Source organism: Porites lutea, chromosome 2 (genome assembly GCF_958299795.1).
Source record: "Porites lutea chromosome 2, jaPorLute2.1, whole genome shotgun sequence".
Classification (NCBI taxonomy): domain Eukaryota; kingdom Metazoa; phylum Cnidaria; class Anthozoa; order Scleractinia; family Poritidae; genus Porites; species Porites lutea.
In genome coordinates, this window is record NC_133202.1 from 18,340,041 (window position 1) to 18,359,147 (window position 19,107).

General features: G+C 41.5%; 1 protein-coding gene, 1 long non-coding RNA gene and 1 pseudogene across 2 annotated transcripts; 2 read left to right on the forward strand and 1 right to left on the reverse strand.

Annotated features, from left to right (window-relative positions):
* The first annotated feature begins 1,170 nt into the window (after positions 1-1,170).
* LOC140927946 (uncharacterized) lies at positions 1,171-5,805 on the forward strand. Its single transcript, XR_012164591.1, has 4 exons — positions 1,171-1,322; positions 2,541-2,678; positions 4,628-4,684; positions 5,563-5,805. It is a non-coding gene; the product is annotated as an uncharacterized lncRNA (long non-coding RNA).
* Positions 5,806-5,808: 3 nt separating this feature from the next.
* On the reverse strand, positions 5,809-18,963 carry LOC140927943 (dual specificity protein phosphatase 19-like). The gene is made up of 4 exons (XM_073377653.1): positions 18,858-18,963; positions 8,655-8,879; positions 7,796-7,917; positions 5,809-6,810 (listed from the first exon to the last, which is right to left on the reverse strand). The coding sequence occupies exons 1-4, from the start codon at positions 18,942-18,944 to the stop codon at positions 6,639-6,641; spliced, it is 606 nt and encodes a 201-aa protein (XP_073233754.1). The 5' UTR covers positions 18,945-18,963; the 3' UTR covers positions 5,809-6,638.
* LOC140927492 (uncharacterized) lies at positions 13,364-15,186 on the forward strand (annotated as a pseudogene).
* Positions 18,964-19,107: the final 144 nt, after the last annotated feature.

The following is a 19,107-nucleotide window of genomic DNA, read 5'->3' on the forward strand; positions in this document are numbered from 1 at the left end:
CATCCCAAGTGGGTTATCACGCCGGGTAATTCCTTAGAAAGTGTGTTCTATTGCTTTTATAAAGTGACTTTAAGTTTTCTATGAGTTTACCAACACAATAAACCATAGGTTTTTAACCAATCAGAACGCGCGTACTATCTTACTATATTTTATAATAGACAATATATCAGCTGTCACAGAAGAGAACAATAAAACGTGAACAAATATTGAGAAACGAAGGGGAAACTGAGTGAGGAACAATTAGTAGATAAAAAGTGCTTATCGTAGTTGATAGATTAAATAAATAGAGGCCAAAGAAACTCAGTAAAACCTTCAAACAGCACGTAGTATTTTACTATTCATTTACGACATTAAAAACGCTCAAACATACTTCTTACTCCTTCTAATTAAAATCGTTTCTTTTTAATTCAGTTTTTGTTTAGGTCTTAGAAGAGTGCAACAGTACATATTCCTCGGCTTTATGCATGTCAAAAGTATTTTTTGAGATTTCGTCGACATTTTCCTACTGAATACATGTTGTCTTTATTACATCTAGTGTTCCACTGTGTTTGATAAATAATTTATCCAATATAAATATTTTCTGAGCCATTTCTTTTAAAACGTATCCGCCGCTGAAAATTTTCCCCCTGGTCAGTTCATTTTTTAGATAAAATTGCTTTTTACTGTGAGTGGGAAGAAAAATCTGACGCAGAATATATCGCTAACAGGAAACTTTTTAATTTAGAACCAGCAGATTACTCATTTCGTCTCAATTTTCTTGCCTCGCCTATTTAAACAATGAACCATGTTTTAAGTCCTCAAGCGTGGCCTAAATATGACCAACTGATGCCTATAATTAATTTTTTTGATAAGTTTCTTAGTAAAAAACAACTGCGAGTTTGGTTTAATAATAATAGGTTTTGGCGCAGGTTGTATTGTAATGGTACTACCTCTTTTATTAAAGGGTTTGTTGCTTGGTGGTACTAGTAACCTGACTGTAGGTCTGACCCTCTTTACCTTTTATGTAATGGAAATAACACACTAACACTGAAAAAACTAAAACTAAAATCCAAGACATTTCTTTTGCCAATCAGCTGACAAGGGTAAACACCTAAATCAACCAACCAATTAAGTTCCAATTGATAAGATTATTTCAAATGAATTTATGATTCAACTACAATTAAAGTAGACTGTGATCGAAAGTCGCCCAGAGATGAAATGATAAAAAAAGAACACAAAGAGTCTAAGGAAAGTTATTTAAAGAACGGGTGGAAATCAGACTTCAGTTATTTTAATGCCAACCGAAGCTTTGCAGCAAAACTACCATAGAAAGAGTTAGAAAGGTAAGTTATGTCCAGTCATGGGTCAAATTTTGATTTCAAGTTAAAATTTTTATCCTATTCTAGGTTGTTCTCCTGAATCTTTTGTCTCCTAGGGCTACGAGACAAAGGAAATTGAAAATCAATATGTATGCTAAAACATTTTCACGTAACATCAAATTTGACCTCTACGGGGGCACCCAACGACAATTTTCGGAAGAATATCTGTTCGGAAGACGATTTGAGATCTAGAATTTTCGAAACATTTGTTGTAAAATTTCTTGCTTGCCTGCCTCTCCTAGGATTTTCGAACATGTAAAAAATGGTATAATTGCATATTTTTAACGGATTTTTACCCCAAAAAGGTCACCTAGAATTTTCGGGAGCCTTTGTTCTGGCTGAAATTTTCGAAAAAGTAAGTTTTGATCCCTATTATTTTCGGATTACTAGACTTTCAGCTAGGAAATCCGAACAGATGAAACATTTTTAGGGGATAAAAATAGGCCTATATCTACCGTTTAAATACTAAAATACGTTTAACAATGCTATGTTTAAGTGGTTTTGAACTATATTCTCGTTGGGTGCCCCTGCCTCTAGCATACTTTTCATTTTCCAAAACATCTATTTTTCACTTTTCTGTTTTTCTTTCGTGCTTTTTCCATAATTCAAAGTCATTAGTTGTTATTTCTCTGTGTTCTTGTAAATCTTGAATGCAATCTTAATATCGTCAGTATAAATTGCGTGACATGTAGATTATTAAATCATTCTCAAATACACTTTATCTCCTTGAAATGAAATGGCATTTTTCAAACAATAGCGCCCCGTTCTGGCTTATTCAATTATAAGTAGCCACATAGGAGAGCAATTAACTATTGTATTCTAGGTTACTCGGTGCAAGGCAATCTTAGCGCTTTCCACGCGATCAAAGAGCTCCCGGGCAAAGAGCTTACTCAGTAGAATAACAACATGACTGCTTCAAGCTGTAGAAGATCGATGACGACAGAAATAAAAAAAAAAAAAAGCTGAAATGAGCAAAACTGAAGAAGGTAAACAATACACTGGAGAAACAGTGGCACACTAAGATTTCAAGTTGTTTGAAGTTCAGTTTGTTAGTGAACTTGTGACTCCAATGCTCTACCAATCACTCCAAACTTTACCCCGATTCAGTTGATCTACTCTCATCAATATTCACACTTGAAAGTGTTAGATCAGGGAAACAGGTGTTTATTGTTTGTTTTACAGCTAATTCAATCCACAATGAATCACAAGCTTCAATGTTGGATCTTTGCCCTCTTGTTTGTGGCAAGCATATTTACTAAAAGTGAAAGTTTTTCCGGAAGAGGTGGGGTCGTCACCGGCAAACGAAACACCAAACTGCAGGTCAGAAAAATTTCGCCAATAAAACCTTTGCTAAATTTAAAACCTTTACTCCTTTACTTACTTAATATTTTAATATTTTAAACCAGCCGTTGCTGTTCACAGACAGTCATTCATGATTCAAGTTACCTAAGAACTGCTTCGAATAGCGTCAGCATTTTAAGATAATTAAGACGATAATGATGATAATGATAATAATAATGATAAATTTAACATATTTCATTGATAACATACCAACTATTAAAATCCTATTTACAATTAATTCACTTAAAAAAAACTATTTCGTCAAAACACTATTTACAATTCCTTCCGTTTAAAAAAAAAAAACACTTACCTGGTTTTGATTAGAAAAAATTCATTTCATTAAACAAAAATTATTCAAATTAAGAACATTTCATTTCAATTGAAACAATTCATTTGGAATAAAAAAGGAAGAAATTTTTTTTTCAAGGTCAATTGCATTCTTACTAAGATAATCACTAAAAAAATCACTAAAAAAGAGGAAAATAAAATAGCGTTCACAATGTCTTAATGACGAATATTTGCCATTTAAAAGTAAGGAAACACATCAATAGTCCGATTGAATGGCTCCTTCAACAACTTCGACGTCAATATCAACATTCTTAATGTCACATGGCACTCTTCTTGTCCTAAGGCCTCTAAGACAAACTAACGCCGATCTCAATAATAATAATAATAATAATAATAATAATAATAATAATAATAATAAACTTGAAAATTAATTACAAATTTAGTATACTTGAAAATTAAATACAAATTTAGTATAACTGTAATTAAAAAAGACTTCTTGGTGGTCCGGTGGTTTTCAACAGAGGAAATGTAAACAACTGTCTATAAACTACAAAATGAAAAATTTCTATGTACATCCCAATAATAAAGTATCTATAGCTGTTGAGTCTAGGGAAGTCCTGCTTGACCCCTCTCTATTTCTAGATCCCTGTCCGTAACATCTAAGTTCCTCCTTTTCGGGGTTCTCGATCCCCTTACGCATAGGAGCGCGCTCCGCAAAATTGCAAAGGACACTTTCGCCCTGACCCATGAAATTGTTGTGGCGTAGCTCTCTTGCTTTTTTGCAGATAATAGCTCGGCTGATCTTGAGTGGTATCTCAGGCATTCGTCAGCCATCCGTTCCGTCGTTGTAAATACCAGTGGGGTGAATGTGCCTTGCTCTATTTCTGTGACGCGAGAGTTGTATTTTCGCTTTTTTTCATTTTCATGAATCCTGTCGATTTGCTTGGGGCTAAGAACTCTATACGAGTCCGCATTGGGATGACACGCCCTTATATCCAAAAATGCAGCCCTCTTTCGCTCCCAGAAACCCCTACAGTGGACGTCAAGGCGTGCATTAGGGGCTTGGTAGTAGTGGTAGTAATAATAATAATAATAATAATAATAATAATAATAATAATAATAATAATAATAATAATAATAATAATAATACAGACTGGAATGGACTGACAAATGGTATTAGTAAGTCCCTTGAGAAAGTCTACAGTCCTTTGGGATTTTAGCATACAGACTGACAACAAGAGACCTGACTTAGTTGTGATGAATAGACAACAACAATCTTGCTAAACTATTGACATACCGTAGGTGTACAAGGAGATGCTAGGATGGAGCTGAAGGAGAAAGATAAAATTGATAATATCACAAGAGAAGTTAGAAAACTTATGTAGGTCAAGAGAAGAATTGTACCTATTGTTGTAGGAACGCTTTTGGACCGATCCCAAATAATTATATGACCATCGTGAAGTAGTGGAGCGAATCTTGATATCCACATGATAATAACGATAACCGCGTCTTCTAAAAACCCAATTTCAGATCAAACCATACCATATACAAGAGCACAAAGGTTGAATTAAGTGCTCTGTCCAGGCTTCCTTTTCGTCATTCATTTGTTGAATTTGTTTTGCTTTCTTTATTCGGTGCAGCAACAAGAAAGGGAATCAGTTCCTCTTCTGTTAAGGCAAAGTTTCTTGAGCCCAAAGGTAAGCTGTTTTTTCACATTAACCGAGAATACAGTGGAACCCTGATTTAACGAAGTGCCAGGGGACTGGGGAAATTTGTGTGTTATATCCAGGGATCGTTATATCGAACACCTCCATATAACAAGTTTTCGGAAAAACTACTAAAATGTACCTTAAATCGAAGTATAGTTAATCATTAATTTACAAAGCCCAGCATTTCCGGATCTGAAAAATTACTGTAATTGGTCTGTTTGGCATTCATCTTTTATCACGAGCTGACATTTATTCGTTATATCGAGGTATATTTTACGTTTGCGCTGGTGGATCGTGTTCGCTGTAACGAGAATTTTGTTAGATCGAGGTTCGTTATATCGAGGTTGCACTGTACTTCCTTCCGCATGGAAAGAGAACTCGTACGGTATTTGCGCGAAAAATGTTGACTTTATTAGAAATTGGACAAACTTTCTGAGACAACAACTTGCGTAGAAATACTGAACAAAAGAAGTATCCATGTGGGGGTATGTATACAAATTACATAGTGATTCCTTTATCTCTAGCTATCTCTCTGGCGTAATCGTTTCAAAATTTCTGCTATACAAAAACTTACGACTAATAACACTATAACACAAATCGTCAGGATAGAAGCAATATTCTCGGCTCCTCTGAGGGTCACCAAAATATGTCTAAGCCAAAATAAATGGACAGATATTGTAAAAAAAAGAATTTCTGGCCCCCAAAATTGTGGGAACAATACGGAAAAAATCTGTGGTCTGTAACATCCGAGGCAAGCCCCCCTCACGCCCCATTCCGCTTCTCCCAAGGATAGAAAACAACCCCTTATATTCCCGCTATTTCCGGTTTTTTATTGTTCTCCAACAAGTTATGATTCGTGATTGCAGAGCGAACTGCGTATACGGAGGAATGAAATCTGCGAGATTGCTAAACGATCCTGCCCAGGAGAATAGAGACCCCAAGGAAAATAAGACTGGCCCAACGTTTCGCTTGATATCGTGAAGTACCGATAAACTAGAAGAAGAAACAGAACAGCCAGAGGAAACAAGTATAGAGGATAATAATTATCACTGGATTGTTAAAATTGTAAAGCATAATTAAATCAATAAATGAAAAGACATACACCTTAATGATTATCACGCCTTGCTTAAGAAAAAAATCTTCTATATACTAAAGTTTGAAATTCAATAAGGAATTTAATATTATCTTTTAAACAAATACTTTGCATGGCCGGCTGTGTATCTAAGGGCCTGTTTAGATGGAGGTGGATGACCCCAGGTAGGTGAGGTAACCCGCCTGTCCATATAATCTCTCATTTTAATTTGATCATGTTTACATGATAGGTGGGGTGACCCACCAAATGTTACCTTACCCATCTGGGGTCACCCACCTCCATGTAAACAGGCCCTAAATGAAGAACATAACAGACCATATAACGGATTTGTGGCCGTAAGAACACTGAGGGCTTTGAATTGTTTCCTTTTAATCACTTTGTTTCCTTTTGATCACGTTGCAATGAGCGTGGTCGTATTAACGGTGTGAAGTTAATCCCACAGCACTCTAGGAAGTTGTATTACATTAAATTTCCCTTGGAAGGGTCTCAAAACTCAATCACACCGCGCGCATGTGAATTCAGTTTGGGCCCGTTTCCAACGTCATGCGGTACGTTCCGTGCTAAGGTGGGTCAGACCGAATCTAACAAGAAGTCAAATAGAACCGCTGATGTTGCTTAACTCACAATACTGAACTTTGAAAACAAAATTGACTGCTTCTATCTCGACTCTGTCAACACATCCCTGGATCCGCCTTTGTTTAGCTGTCTTTAGAATAATATTTCTAAGCACTGCACCTCGAACAATCTAGAATGTTATCGCTCACTCACTCAACCTCTTCACCCCGTCTGGGACATAAAGTCGACGTCATAACCAGAATCTTATAGTTGGAATTAACTACTTTTTGTATTTCATATTCCAAGCTGTTTTTCGTTATCTCGAAGCTGTTGCAGAAACCCTTCATTTGGCTTTACACATGGTCTGGCCTTTTTAACAATGATCAAGGCATCTTCCAACGATAAACTGTACGTAGACATCAGAAAACCAAGCACTACAGTTGCAGACCGTGAAACTCCAGCATTACTGCAAGAAATTAATATTTCATTATTGGTTTTATCAGGTTCATAGTTCACTTCTCGAGAGACTATTTTAAGTTACAGTTCATGGTTTAAACTTTGAAATCATGACGAAATAGGTCAAGTATCATATAGGTGAGTGTAGTTCTGAATACGGTTGTTGTTTGACAACATTTTGATAGCCTGTGGAAATTAGAGTTAGAGATGCCTCGGTGACTCTAATATTGAATTCCACAGAAGTTGAAACGTCAGTCAGTCAGTCATCGATGACTTTCGTCAACCCCATAGGAGAGTTACGCATGTGTACCCCATATTGATTAAGTGTGGTTTTCAGCTGGCTGGGGAACGAAAGAAGTTGAAAACGTTTTTCTCACACACGGTTGGGAGTATAAGTTCGAGTGTGCGGGGGGTCTTCAGGTCACGTGGCGTTTCAGAGTTCAGTTGTTTTTGTTGCCTTCCGCCATTGCCTGACCTTCCCCGCCCACCCACCCTGCATGTGTTTTTTGGGTTGTAGGATTTCAAGTAGTGCCTTAGTTCCAGTTATTCTTGTATGTTAATCTATTGTAGGCTCAGTTTCAGCTGTTTTGTTAGCTCTCTTTTGGTGCTAGTGCACTAATGATTTGTAGTGTTGATATAATAAAGGCCGGGCTGCATGGTCGGCTTGGCATGGCTCCCAGTTGTGTGTGAGAACGATGGATTCTGCATTTTATAGTAATACATGTAGTATCCCTCATAAATCGTTGCATTTTGTTAAAAGGCTTATATAAGGAATGACAAGGGACTGACGGATCATGCCAGCATAATACTCTGATCATGTACCGGGCGTCAAACATACCGCTGGCATAAACCAGCTTAATTAGGTGTTCTGTTGCAGTTTTGAAAAACTGTATGCTTATTTTCACTAGGTAACAACAACTATAATGCGAACAGCTGATAAAAGAGCAGAAATGAAGGAATAGGATGTTAGGTAAGGTTATTAAAGAGCAGCTCACCAGTGAACAAGAACAGCACCATTTTCAATTCCAAGTTTTATAAACTCAAACATCTTTGGAAAGCGAATGCAAATCTGTGTGTCTGGCAAATCCAGCAGTTCAACATCCATATAAGTAAATTCCTGTCAAACATAAAATTTTCGTCATTAGGGGAACGGGGGCTTGGTTGGAAAGACATCACACCGGTATTTAGCCTTCTTGCGCAGGCTAGCCGCCCTTTACTCGAGGAAATAGCTCTGGTCAGTACTACCCTATATTAGCAGCATGGATATGTGCTATCCCAAAGGGTATGGTTTTTGAGCCGTTTCCGCTTCAAAACGGGAATAGACTTTGCTCATTATGGTCTGAAATCAGGTTTGGTTTTCAAGGGAACCGCCAGAGCATACAGAGGTGTGTCTTTCAAGCTCCAAGTGATCAAAGGGGGTAAGTGGAAGAACATTCACTGTCAAATACTGCTAAAAGAAATAAAAAACAAAATGGTGACTTCAATTAACGCAATTTGGTTAGCAAGCTAAGTAATAGTTCAGAAGACAGGTCTGAAAAAGGGTGTGGAAGAAAGGTCAGGATGTGGAGCACTAGGTAGCACAGCCCTGCCAAGGAATTTCTAGGAGTACCCTCCCTCCCTGGGAAAAAAGGTATTTTAATGTCTGCTGTCCCAGGTGTATTCTGGGAAAAAAACCGAGTGCACAAAATATTTTCCTCACACCTCATTTATTTACTAATTGTAACTTGCTAGGCTCCCCTCTACAGCCGGGAAATCACCAATCCCCAGTTTATGTAAGATGCCTTAAATAGGGTCTTTAATATGCTGTTCAGTGTTTTCGTGAACAGAGTATGTAACACTGAAAAACCTTCTTACCCGAGGAAAAGCATTCTTTATTCCTGATCCTACATTTAAAATATGAGTAATTTTCTGCCTTTTAAGTTCCTCCAAGTTTTGAGCCCCATCTTGCGAGCTAATAAAAAATCCTTCTTGAATTTTATAAACTTTGTCATCAGGTTTATAGTCTTCACAAAATCCCACGCATCGCTCTCCTGTATCTACAGCAACTACGCTTCCATCATCACCTTTTTGTTCTACAAACTAAAAGAATAAGTATGCAATGTTTATTCTTATCACAAAGGAGCTTCAAACTGATCATATTTTAAGTTCACTCTATAAGTTCACCGTAAGATAACAATGACTCGATAAACAATTTTCGTAAACGCCTTTTCCTGTCTGTAGCCACCCAGCCGTTGTTGCGACCACTGCTGCATTTAGACAGATATGCAATGACCTCATCATGAGTAGCCTGCCAGCAAGCTCAAATATGGACAGCTTGCTCGCAGGCAAGTTACTCAGTAGTCTCGGTGTAAGAAGGAAAAAACACTCAACGCAAGAATTAACACAGATTTGAATAAAGATTTTTGAGTTTATTGAATCAAAGAACAACGTTGTAGAAAAAAAACGGGAACCAGTTACACTAATACACTAGAAACAACAAAGTGATGAAATTTGAGGACATCAACATATCTTACCGAATGCATAACACAAATGAGACGACTTAAGCAATGACACTTCCCAAACAAATAAAAAATAAACCTATAGGTTACTATTACTTAAGATTCTAGGAAATTACCCTTTTCCCTCCCCTACCCCCGTATCCCCGGAAACAACAGAAGAACTTGCTCGAAGGCTACATATTCCGTAAAAAGGGTAGCTGGCGCCACATTACGCTATCTACAAAAGTCGAACAAAAGGGTTACTCGGTTTCGTCTGTTGGAGACTTGCGGTTACAGGGGTACAGTTGACTCCCGATAACCTTCTAGGGAAAACGAAAAAACAATAGTTATCCTCTCTTGCTAGAAAGGAAATGAGCAAATGGATGGAGAGGGAACGCAAGTATCATGCACACTTCACTTCAAGGGCAGCAAGAGATGTATATTGATATTTTAAAGAAAGAAATAGAGAACAAAGCTTGTTTAATAGGCAGGGATGGGCACTGAATTTGAACTTTAGAGTGACATAAAAATAAAGACAATGAATTGACACAGTTGTTTTGAAATAAAGTCGATGCTTCGACTTGTTACGCGCTTTTAAAAAACATGGTTCGAGTTATCGAAGGTAAAATTAACACAGAAATGATCTGAAGGGAAACAAACCTTACTTCTAGTTAGCGGGAAGTTCGAATTATCGAAGGTTCCAGTTACCGAGGGTAAAATTACAGTAAATGTATGAAAGAAATCCGAGGGAAATCGACTTTGGTTGGAGCTAGCAAGAGGTTCGAGTTATTGGGCTTCTTTGCTCCTAAACCGCACGGAAACGCTTGCTACGCAAGCTAGACCCCTTGGAGAGCAGCGATTTTGGTGAAAAGGGCGATTTGGGCGAAATTGAGCGATTTTGGCAAAAATGGCAAATTCGGATGACGAAAATGGCAAAAGTCGCCAAAGGGCTGGCGATTTAAATTAGATGGCAGAAGTGGCCCCTTGAAGAGTGGCGAGTTGGGCGAAAATGGCAAAATTTGCAAATTTGGCACAAACAGCGAAAAATCGCCAGAGGGCTGGCAATGCTTGCCATTTTCGTCACTACGTGCATTCCTGGACATATCTCTGTGCTGCCGGGAGAATCTGTTGTTAACTGATCTTCTAGAGCACTAGGACCTTCTGCTAGAGATACTGCTGACTGGAGTCGCGGTCCAGGCACTGTACACGGGTGATGAGAAGCGTAAGAGTATGAGAGTACTCATGCTCTCTCCCTTTCTTCTCTTAGCGCTCGAAGAACTTACTCAGGGCCTGGGTAGAGGTAAACCCTTCTCCAAATACGCTATGCAGGATCTTGAAAATTGCTGTTCTGTCGGCTTCCTCCTCAGTGGGGCGCAGATGGATCTCTCACCCGGCAGCACCTTCCAGATGATACAGCAGGAAGTCCACTGCGTTTTGCTCAGTATACCCAGCGGTTGTGTGCTTTACATCAAAAGCATGGTGATGCCTTGGCCTCCAGCAAACTTCTTCAGCTTTCCTTCCCGGGTTACTTTTCACAGTGACCTAGTTGGGTTTTGCACTTGAAGTACCAGCAGAGGCACTAGCACCAGCCTGTCCCTAGAGCAGCTGTTCCAATGCTGCCAGCTTATCAATGAGCTCTTTTAATTGGACCCCTGCAGTCATCCTGTTAAAGTTAATAGCCCATTCCGGTTTAAACTTTTCTTAAGGTCTCCTCAAATCCCATTTCTAATACAAAAATGAAAGATGGCCACAATGGTTGACAGAAGAACCGACAACAGTTTTGAGCTAAGATTCACGAGTTTATTGAAACAAACATCGACGTAGTAGGAAAAAACAGCAACGAGTAACACTAAAATACAAAAGATGAAAAAGAGCTCAAATACGCTATGCAATATTTACAAGCTAAATAATAGAACTACAATACTAAAAGCTGATTACATGGCAATTTCTAACAGAATGTACAACAAAATAACAATGGCAACGTGTACTAGTGACTAGCTCATACTGGTACTCATCATACATTACATTAATACCACCCAAACAATCTTTTATAACTAAAAGGCTACCAATGTAAGCATGTTAAACCTGAGCTGATGTACCTTTTAAGACTGGTCAAAATTCCTGTGGGGACTCCCTTGTGGAAGGGACAGGGATGATTGACCCATAAAGGAGAAAATAGATTTAAAGTGAGATGATGAGCATCTCTGTCTTTTCCACACACAAGTCCCCTGAATAGATGATAAGAAAGTGTGTGAGATTATAACATTGCGTGACAATCAAGATGGACACTTAATTATCGTGGTAGTGATCGGAATATATATCATTAAGGGATCAATTTCAATACCTTGTTTTTAAGCATTTTATCTTAATTTTCTTTTTGGTTAGTTGGGTTTAGATTCCGTGTGTACCTTTGGCAGTGAACTTTTCCTATTTGGAATAAACCCTTGAAACTGTGAAATCGTGAAGTTTCTGCGTTAGCATTCACGACAAAAGTGGCACCACCGACGAGATCGTGAGAATAATGGAGACGCTTATCGGAAAACTGAAAGCAAAACTACAGCTTTTGGAGCTCACCCACGAGAAGACAGAGGGTATTATTAGTACCGGGATCACCGAGAAAATTCGTCAACATAAAGAAGCTTTACAGAGCATTGTTATCGGCGCGGAAGAAATAAAGAGAGAGGTCGAACAAGCCAAGCTTGGAGGTTGGGAGGCCTTAGACGAACTTAAAGAATGGGGGAAAGAATTCGAATTGAAAATCGACGCCACAGATACGAAGATCACCTTACTCGAAGAGCGTGTGAAACGATTGGTGGCTGATGCGGAGAATGAAGAAAGAGAAACAAGGGAGACCCTGTTGGCCCGCCAGCGTGAAGAACAATTAAAGTTCGAAAGACAGCAACTGGAGCAGAAGGCAGAGTTCGAAAAGGAAAAGGTTGCCTCTACGAGTAAACAGAATGTCAAACTTCCGAAGCTTGTCATCATGAAGTACAATGGAGCCCTTGACAACTGGTTGGCATTTTGGAACAAATTTGAGGCGGAGATTGACAAGACGGGTCTACCTGCGGCCACGAAATTCGCCTATCTAAAGGAGTTAGTAGAGCCGCGAGTGAGAAAGGGGATCGATGGCCTACCCTTTACATCAGTAGGCTACGAGCGTGCGAAAAATATTCCTCAAACAAATTACGACCAGACAAACGAGATTATTAATGCCTATGTGGAAAACATCCAAGGACTCCCTGTTATTTCCGGAACACATCCCGCGAAGATTCACGATTTTTTCAAGACACTCCTGTACAACGTTCAGTCGCATGAAACCCTAGGAAAAACGTCGGATTGCAAGGCATTGGTTCGAGGAGCCCTGAACAAGCTGCCGGGAATCAAAGCGGAACTAGTTCAAGGAAAACCGGACTGGAAAACGTGGGATTTCACTCAGCTTATCAACGCCCTTCGCGAGTGGAAGGAGATTCAGCCGCGTGAAATCGCGAAATCCCGTGACAGAAGTTTTTACGTAGAAGACCAAGACCCGAATGCACCACGGGGGTGTGTTTTCTGCAATAACGCCTCACACAAGCCTAGTGATTGTACAGTTATCTCAAGTGCCGCCGATAGGAAGAAATTTCTACAAGAGAAGAGGCTTTGTTTTAATTGCACTGGCCCTCATCGAGCAGCTCGCTGTCGAAGCCGAGGAAACTGCGCTCGCTGTAAGCGGAGGCATCACACATCTATCTGCGATCAGCCTACCCGACCTGCAAACGAAGGAGCTGCTATGACCGCCGCACACGTGGGGGAGAAAGTCTGCCACCCAGTAGTTATAATCAAGGTCAATGGAGTGAAAGCCGTGCGTTACGTGACACTGGGGCCACTGGATCGTACATATCAGCCTTCTTGGTGAATCTCCTGAAAGTAAAGCCTTCTCGCACCCTGACACGTGGTATTAAAACAATCATGGGATTAGTCACCAAGCGCGTCGAGACCTAGGTTGTGAAGATATGCGATACACTAGAGAAGTGCGTGCTACCAGTCTGCGTGACGAAAATCGAACAGCGTGAGCTACTAACCCTGAAGAATCCTAACTATCCTGAGATGCTGGGGCGATATCCACATCTTAAAGGTGTCCGAATGGAAGAAACCGACAAAAAGGAAATCCTTCCCATCCATGTGATACTGGGAGCAAATGAGTACACGAAGATCAAGATGGCCGGTTATCAGTGCGCAGAAGCCGTGGGCGAGCCTATTGCCGAGCAGACCAGGTTCGGGTGGACGATCATGTCATCAGATGCTGAAGTTGACTCTCAAACATGTTCTTGACACAGACCTCAATTGGAGACTACGAAGAACTGTGCCGTATTGACGTATTGGGATTACAAGATACGCCTATCGGAGATCAGGACGTTGTGCACCAGGAGTTCCTTGAACAGCTTAAACGCAGTCCAGAGGGATGGTACGAAACTGCGCTCCCTTGGAAAGGTGGCCATCCCCGCTTGCCTAATAAAAAGACCGGAAGCCTTAAGCGCCTTGCCTCACTAGTACAGCGCCTAAAACAGAACGGCAAATTGGAAGATTATGATGCCATAATACAGCAGCAACTAGAAGAAGGCGTTGTTGAAGAAGCCGAAGAGCCCGCCTAGGTGAAGGAATTCTACATTCCTCACAAAGCTGTTATCAGAGAGAGTTCAGAGACGACGAAAATGCGAATTGTCTATGACGCCTCCGCCAGAGCCTATGATGCAGCTCCCTTCTTAAACGAGTGTCTGGAATCGGGACCCCCTCTGCAAAATCAGTTATGGAAAGTGCTAGTACGCGGACGTTTCACTGCAGTGGCTGTTGCAGGAGAAAATACATAAGGCGTTCCTACAAGTGCGTATCCGCGCAGAAGACCGAGATGCGCTGCGTTTTCACTGGATCACCAGAGAGTATCCCGAGCAAGTACGTACCCTGCGATTCACATGAGCTCTGTTTGGCCTGGACCCATCACCTTTTCTCCTCGGAGGAGTCATTCAGTATCACCTCAACGTCTGTCGACCTCATTACGCTGATGCTGTGCCAGAGATTGAGCGGGGTCTTTATGCGGATGACTTGCTGATGGGAGACCAAACTGTTGAAAAGGCGTGGAAAATTAAAGCTACCTCCACAGAGATCTTCGGAAAAGCCTCGTTTAAGCTTCATAAGTGGAACTCTAACGTCCGAGAGTTGAAAGCCTTCGGCGCACACGACAATGAAGGAGTGGTCACCTACGTAAAGGAACAGAAGAGCTAGGAGTGAAGCCGGGGGAGTGTGGACTTCTTGGATTGAGGTGGAACAAAGACTCTAACACAATTGCAGTTACCTTCCCCCAATAAATTGTAGCCGCTACAAAGAGAGAAGTGCTGGGCAAAATCGCAAGGGTGTATGAACCCCTCGGCCTAGTCTCGCCTTTGACTTTAGAAGGAAAAATGCTGTACCGTGATGCCTGTCAAAAGAAGATGGCCTGGGACGCAGAGCTGCCTCAAGAACTTTTGAAGCGATGGCAGAAGTGGGAAATGAAACTACCTGTTAAAACTGAAGTACCTAGAGCCCTAGTTCCAGCCAGAGAACCTATTCAAGCAATGGCACTTCACGCCTTTGGAGACGCTAGCGCACAAGGGGTCGCCGCAGCTGTCTATGCAGTGGTCGAACAAACGTCAGGGGTGAACCAAGGATTGGTAACAGCCAAAGCACGCCTCGCTAAACAGGGACTCACCATTCCCCGCATGGAATTGGTTGCAGGCCACATGGCAGTTAATTTGCTGACCAACGTTCACGATGCTCTGACCGGGTACCCAGTAAAGTCACTAAATGCCTGGCTTTACAACACTGTTGCCCTTCACTGGATTAGAGGCGCCAGCGAACACAAGCAATTTGTTGGAAACCGTGTCCACAGGATATAAGAAAAGGAGTCCGTCATTTGGAGACACTTACCGACACAAGAGAATCCTGCAGATCTGGGGAGTCAAGGCGGACCAGTTAACAAAGAGAATGTGCTATGGTGGGAAGCACCAAATTGGCTGAAGGATCCAGCTAACTGGCCCCCAGATATTGTATCAACTGCTACCCCAGAGTCTGAGGCAGACGCGAAAGCAACCAAGCAAGTGTTCGCCTTAGCTATGAATGGAACAGAATCGGATGTGTTTGATGAGTTGCTATCGAAGGGAAGCCTTTGGCACTGTTTGAGGGTAGGAGCGTGGGTCCAAAGGTTCATCAACAACACAAGGAACTCCGAGCAAAAGAGGAAGACAGGTGCTCTCACCACAGAGGAGATAAACTACCAGAAGCTTCTCTGGGAGAAGAAAACACAAAAGAAGTGTGCCGGATTGGAACAGTTCGAAGACGATAAGCTGAAACTTAACCTGCAGATGAATCATGATGGTGCTTTGGAATGTCACGGAAGGATCCAAGGTGATTACCCAGTCTACCTACCTGACAGTGAGATATACACTGAGAAGCTCGTGCAGCATGCCCATGAAGCCACTATACATGGGGGAGTGAGCTTAACCATGGCCAAAGTGCGAGAGACACATTGGGTCCCCAGATTGCGCCAGCTCGTCAAACGCCTAATTAAGCGCTGTTACGGATACAAGAGGTTTCATGCTGTTGCAAACTACAACCCCCCTCCAGGAAACCTACCTCAGGATCGTACTGTGGGAACTACGCCCTTTCAGGTCGTCGGGGTTGACTATGCGGGTCCAGTAAAGTACCGTGTTAGCAGAAACAGAGAGGGAAAAGCCTACATAGTCCTGTACGCTTGCAGCCTGAGCCGTGCCTTGTACCTCAAACTGACGAAAACCATGGAGACAGAAGAGTTTATCAGTACCTTGAAGCGATTTATCGCAAGGAAAGGCCGCCCAGAAAAGATTTACTCGGATAACGGTCGAACGTTTGTAGGTGCAGCAAAGTGGCTACGAAATGTGATGCAAGATGAACGACTGCACGATTTCCTTGCCAAGCTGAACATCAAGTGGCAGTTCAGCCTCACCAAAGCACCATGGTGGGGTGGGCAATTCGAGAGAATGATTGGCCTTGTCAAGCAAGCCTTCAACAAAAGCGTTGGAAATGGAACTCTCACCTGGAGCGAACTGCAAGATGTCTTGCTGAACGTGGAAGTAGCACTGAATAGCCGACCTCTCAGCTACGTGGAAGAAGATGTATAGCTGCCTGTGCTAACCCCAAACATGCTGCAGTTTGGTCGTCCTACCCTACTTCCTGAAGACCACAATCAAGAGAACCCTGATCTTCCAAAGCGAGCGAGGTATCTAGCAAAGTGCAAGGATGTGGTATGGGGGAGGTGGTCTACTGAGTACCTAAGAAGCCTTCGTGAAAGACACAACCTCAAACACAACAAGCAAAGGCAACTATCTCTATCAAGGGGAGACGTCGTTATAATCAAGGGTGAAGAGAAGAACCGCGGGCACTGGAAGCTAGGAATCGTCGCTCGTTGATCTGGAATTGGGTATGGTTTTTTAGGTAACTACGGGAGTGTATAAACGTATTTGTTGTTTCAATTCCAAATGAAAAATGTCAAAGAAACAGTAATAAGTGAATTTAAAATGGATTTTAAGAAATCTTGTTTGAGCTTTAGTCTAAATTCTACCGATACATAGTCTGAAAACGGGTGTGGAAAATAACATTTTTTAGTCTGAAACAGGGTTGGGATTCGGAGAACCGGGCGGCACATGCCCACCAAAAATTCCCAGGAATACCTCCCCTCCCCGGGACCTACCAAGTATCTAAGAGAATTACGCTATCTTATATTAACAGAAAACTTGTTCCAATTTTGCGGGAGCAACTACCTACATACCCATGGAGCCATGGGAACGAAGATGGCCGTTGCTTTTGCTCACATTTTCATGGCCAGAATAGACAACTAAACATTGAGTTGTATTGAACCATACCCTGGTCACCAGTGGATTTTTCTCACGTGCGGCGGGATGCTTTGGATCTTTGGCCGAAGGGAGAAGTCGCTAGAGGCGAAGCTGTGACAAAAAACGCGAGAAAAAAGCTTTTTGCCTGGGTCATCATACCGGAAACTGTGCATAAAATGTCTCTGGGCACAAAGGGTAATTGACCGCTGTTTTGGAAAAGATATAAAATAATATTGACGGTGTGTCTTTCCTATGGAAGACAAGTCTGAAAATAGAGAGCTTAAATCGTGGAAAAGGCAAATAACTTTCACACTATAGCTACTATCAAATTCACCACTGAGATATCAGAAACAGAGATCACTTTCTGGGACACAAAAGTGTACAAAGGGGTTAGATTCAACAAGGAACCAATCCTAGACATGCTGAACACATTATAAACCAGTTATGAGCCCATGAGCCAACAGAAGCCTTTCACGCACTCGTGTCAACCACCAGGTGTGAAGGAATGCTTCATTAAATGACAAGTGCTCAGGCATCTAAGGACTGATTCCTCTCAAACCACTTTTGAGGAAATATCAAAAATTTCAAAATCACCCAATAGAAAGAGGCTACCCTGTTCCTATTGTGAAAAAGTACCTCTCTGAGTAAAAATTCGCCAACAGGAAAACAGCCCTTCAGCAGAGCAACAAATCTGCACCTAAAAAACTACTACCTTTTGTCACACAATACCACCTGGCTTTACTCAGACTGCGGAAAATACTACGGGAAAATGGCACCTTATACAAAACCAGCAACGACTAAGAGAAATCTTTAAGTTGCCTCCCATCATATCATATCCCAAGGGAAAATCCCTTAAGGACCTATTAGTTAGAGCGAAGCCATGAAGGACAGATAAGTTCCTTTATGCCTTATTGCAGGAGTTGTGTTGCGACTGTTGTTATCAAGTTTTAAACCTGGGGACCTGAGATGCATCAAAGTTTGATTCTATGCTTTCTCGATTAAGTTCCAACCAAGGGAGTCCCAGGAGACCCAGAGGGATTGCAGTGTGTACTTCATTTTCCCTGTTCCCCCATCCCTTGTCTTGATGCAAGTTAAAGAAAAGCCATAAAATGACCTTCTAGTTGATATCTCGCTATTCCCAACATAATTTTCATTTTCTCCCTCCCCCCTACATTTTTCAACCTGAGTTCTCCTTCCTCCCTACTTCTTCCGGGTCATTTCTCCCTCCTTTCTACTATGTACCTCCCCCCTCTTTAAATTGAAGAGACTTGCACTTTCATGAACATTTCCAGCTTGAAATATCATCTAAGTGTGATATAAAAGCAGAAAACAGTTCTCCCTTGTGTAAATTTCTGAAGGGGAGAAAGGGGCTACAGCCAATGGGATCTAATGCTGACCTGTCAAGTGAATCCCAGTTGTATGAGGTGGATATCAGGGGGATTTTTCGTTGAGAACGACTTTACCCAGGGGACTTTGTCTTATTCCCCGCCCCGGGGGAAAATCCTCAACTTTGCTCCACCCATTTTACAATCCTCCTAGTCAGGCCCGGGGGTCTACCGCTGGGGCAAGCCGATGACATATGCATATTTTAAGTACCGTATTACCCCCAGTTTCCGCATAGTTATCCGTTTAATATTGTTGGACCGTGCCTAATATAAGGGTGTGATCTCTACTACCAGACTATTATAGTGTTATTTTACCTTCCTGCCTTCCGCGGTCGTCACTTTGGTTTGTACGGACCTTAATTTCCCAGAAGAAAATCTTTCTATATCGCGAAGAAAGCTCATTTTATTAGCCTCGTTTGCATGATTGCTCGCTACGTTCGGGTATGCCTGGGAGCTAGAAGATACGCCTGGTAGATTTTGTCACGTCACGCTTAGCAAAAGTGTTTCAGGTTCAATCACAGGTAGCCCAAGCTCGAAATATGAGCATCGGCGAGCATCGGCATTG

What these genes read in the sequence shown, in the direction of transcription:
- LOC140927943 (XM_073377653.1), bottom strand. Translation starts at nt 18,944, where the DNA reads ATGAGCTTTCTTCGCGATATAGAAAGATTTTCTTCTGGGAAATTAAGG. An exon ending in CGACCGCGGAAGGCAGGAAG is followed by an intron (nt 8,880 to 18,857) that starts GTAAAATAACAC and finishes TTATTCTTTTAG; the next exon opens with TTTGTAGAACAAAAAGGTGA. An exon ending in GGTGCTGTTCTTGTTCACTG is followed by an intron (nt 6,811 to 7,795) that starts GTGAGCTGCTCT and finishes AATTTCTTGCAG; the next exon opens with TAATGCTGGAGTTTCACGGT.